Source organism: Micropterus salmoides, unplaced genomic scaffold, assembly GCF_014851395.1.
Source record: "Micropterus salmoides isolate LMB-PRFRI ecotype aquatic unplaced genomic scaffold, ASM1485139v1 Ms_hic_scaffold_500, whole genome shotgun sequence".
Classification (NCBI taxonomy): Eukaryota; Metazoa; Chordata; class Actinopteri; order Centrarchiformes; family Centrarchidae; genus Micropterus; species Micropterus salmoides.
Window position 1 is genome coordinate 7,238 of NW_024044239.1, and position 3,146 is coordinate 10,383.

General features: G+C 38.7%; 1 protein-coding gene across 2 annotated transcripts; it reads right to left on the reverse strand.

The window, feature by feature from the left end:
* Positions 1-3,146, reverse strand: LOC119889506 (rano class II histocompatibility antigen, A beta chain-like). 2 transcript variants are annotated; one of them, XM_038700409.1, is made up of 4 exons: positions 3,037-3,146; positions 1,393-1,683; positions 628-903; positions 1-512 (listed from the first exon to the last, which is right to left on the reverse strand). In XM_038700409.1, exons 1-4 carry the CDS (start codon positions 3,089-3,091, stop codon positions 373-375), a joined length of 762 nt encoding a protein of 253 aa, XP_038556337.1. In that variant the 5' UTR covers positions 3,092-3,146; the 3' UTR covers positions 1-372. The 2 variants fall into 2 exon arrangements, with proteins under 2 accessions (XP_038556337.1, XP_038556338.1); XM_038700410.1 differs by having other exon boundaries at positions 3,041-3,141.

The window sequence follows — 3,146 nt, forward strand, 5'->3', positions numbered from 1 at the left end:
CATCAGAATAGCATCAAACTTTATTAAACGGCTTAACTGGAGAAGACATGTGACATGAAAAACAGGTAAAGCAACAAAATGAATATTAACATAGCCTAGCTTTTTTCAGAAATGTATCAAATGTAATCTACAATGTAATCATGAACATTTTCTTAGTTAGCCTAATTGTAATTTAATTACACAATTCCCCCCCAAAATCTCACCATGGGCTGTAAGCTATGCAACTGATTTCAAGGTGCTTCTGATCATTTTCAAATTACTCCCACAGCATATTGTGTTGCATCTTTTTGTGTGAAATATGCTTCATAAATAAAGCTTTATTTTATAAAAAAAGAGGTTATCAGGTAAAAAGAAATACATTTAAAAAAATAATTATAAAGTGTTTGAAAATCGTGGATCACAGCTTTTCCGCTTGTACTGGATCAGTCCCAAGGACAGAAACACTGCTCCCAACAGCAGAGCACAAACTCCACCAATCAGGTAGCTCCTCTCAGAGTGATTCAAGGAAGGGTCTGCAACAAAAATGATAAGAGAAACATGTAAGTGCAGAACACACAATGCATGTTATTGACAAAATAATGCTGCACTTAACATACAGAAGGGATATTTTACTGTTGTAATCCTCACCCCAGTCTAATATCTTGGGCTCGCTGAGGCTGGCGTGCTCCACTACACAGCTGACCCTGTCCTGCCGGCCAGGTGTGTACTCCAAGTAAGAGTGGACCTGATAGGTCCAGTCTCCGTTTGTCATTACATCGCTTACTGTCACGCCCGAGGTCACTTCCTGTCCATTCTGGTGCCATGCAACCTTGATATATTTAGGGTAGAAGTCGTAAGCACTGCACACCAGCATGGTTTCATGACTGGAGCTGGTGGTCTCTACAAGAGTAACACTGGGTTCAGCTGAAATCAGAAGATGAAAGGTTTTTACTGAAAGATGACATATCCACCATCTGTGAAGCAACAGCACATGTCTGGCATGATGAAATAGGAGTTTTAGGTAGAATTAAATGGTGGAACTATATCTTGGTGAATAGTGAGTGTGTGCAGCTCCCCCAAGTCTTATCGTGAAAATGAGGTTGCCAGGTTTGACACATCAGGCTTGGAAAGCCTGTATATCGTACCTGTGCTCACAAACCCTATCTGGCAACTTACACAGAGCTTGAGAGCTGCACTCAAGTTGTGGAAGAATTGTTCCAAAGCTTCTCTTTACCACACACTGTTGTTTTTACAGATTTGAGTATGGTTTAAATTAACAAGATACAACGTGTTAATTGGTGAGCTATAGTTGTTGGTAGGTGTATTTTTGAATCCTGACCGCACCTCTGTACCTACTTAAAACACAGACACAAGATTGAATATAGATCATGTAATCAGTATTTGAATATTTACCCCTGTTTTCCTCAGTTATGTTCAAAACCAAACCAACGTTGTTGACACAAATAAGCTGCCTCTCAATTTTTCTCTGTAGAATGTCGTACTTGTCCCCATTTAACATTGATGCAGTGTTTAATCCAGCTGGAGTGAAGCCCGTCCAGTTCCCGACCGTGCTGTTATACTGCATCATAAACTCTTTGTTAAAATACCAGTCAACCAGATACTCCACCTGCGCCTGCTCTCTGGAGTACACTGCACACCAGAAGTCAGCATACATGAAGTATCCATTTCCATCAGCAGCACAATCTGACAGGTAAAGGAGAAGGCACAAATTGTACTGTGTTTTTTAATATGATTGTTTTAATGTGCAGATACAGTACGTCCATTAGTATTTAATACATGGTTTGTTTAGGCCTACATGCAAGAACTTTGCTACAATAGTACAACAATTAAGTGTTTTTCCTGTCATTTTTTTTTCAACTTTTACCTGTTAGATATATTGCTGTTTTCTATCAAAGTAATTTTTAGCCAAGTTAGCAGCATGGTTCCTCATGGGTGGCAATGTCTGTCTGTCTGTCTGTCTGTCTGTCGGTCTGTCGGTCAGCCAACCACTTTCATCCAGACTGAAAAATCCCAACAACTATTGACTGCATTGCCATAAAATGTTACACAGACATTAATGATACATGAAAATATAAAAGATTATAACTGGCTGCTAAACATTAGTACGTTAGCATTGTCAGTGTGAGCATGTTACATTACATTGAAAGCGTATTAAGCAGGGAGGTAATGTCCAGTATGAACAGGAGGAATAATTACAGTAAGCAAACCTTGTTTCAAGGTTTAAGTGACTTAAATATTTGTAAACATGCCCTTCAAAACAGTCAGTTAATTGCTATAACAGTCCACAGAGATGTACCTAAACTGGGCAAAAAACTTGTATCATGTGACTCTGTGGCTCAGTTGCTATAGAGTTCAAGTTCCTCATTCAGATCACTGGAGTGTACACAAAAATTAAAATACAAAAGGAGAAACTAGACGCACTTAATCTGCAGAGATCTGTTCACACGCTACAGACATCAGAAAGACAACACCTTGGATTGCCCAGTTCACTGAACCCACTACACTCACACACTCACACACTCACACACACACACACACACACACACACACACACTACTATTGGTGGTATCTAGTCATGCAGATAGTTTAAGTTTAATCTACTGTGGTTTGAAGATTTGCAAAGGTATGCCAACCCCCCAAAATACTACAAATACAATGGAGGTGAATGCATTATAGTTTGTGGCTTGTCAAAAAGTTTTATTTGAACGTAACAATTATTTAAATATGTAATGAAGGTTACTACCAGCATACCAGCACAACAGTTGTGTTTCCTTCACTTTCACATTAAAATTTAATTGTAACATAGAATTATGTTCTATTAAAGTATGCATGTATGTTTTTCCCATGAATCACATTGTAAAGGCTATTTGGTATAAAAGGGCTTGAGACATACAGTCCTGGATATACAGCTAATATATAATAACCTAATCTAAATTACCTTCTGGTATATCAACGTCATTATTTTAACCTCAACATGCTGTGTGACCATACAAAACCAATGGACACATAACAATGGATAACAGTGGAATTACTCACCCACCAAAAACAGAGAGAAAAGACATGGAAACAGCAGGTACATGAAGCGTTTCATGTTGAAGCCAGAATGAGACTGAGACCAGCGTGTGGACACTCAACCCTTGCTGTGC

Coding starts and splice junctions, on each gene's coding strand:
- LOC119889506 (XM_038700409.1), bottom strand. CDS start 3,091: ATGAAACGCTTCATGTACCTGCTGTTTCCATGTCTTTTCTCTCTGTTT. Junction 904..1,392: donor CATAACTGAGGAAAACAGGG/GTAAATATTCAA, acceptor TTCTGATTTCAG/CTGAACCCAGTGTTACTCTT. Junction 513..627: donor GCCCAAGATATTAGACTGGG/GTGAGGATTACA, acceptor TTTTTGTTGCAG/ACCCTTCCTTGAATCACTCT.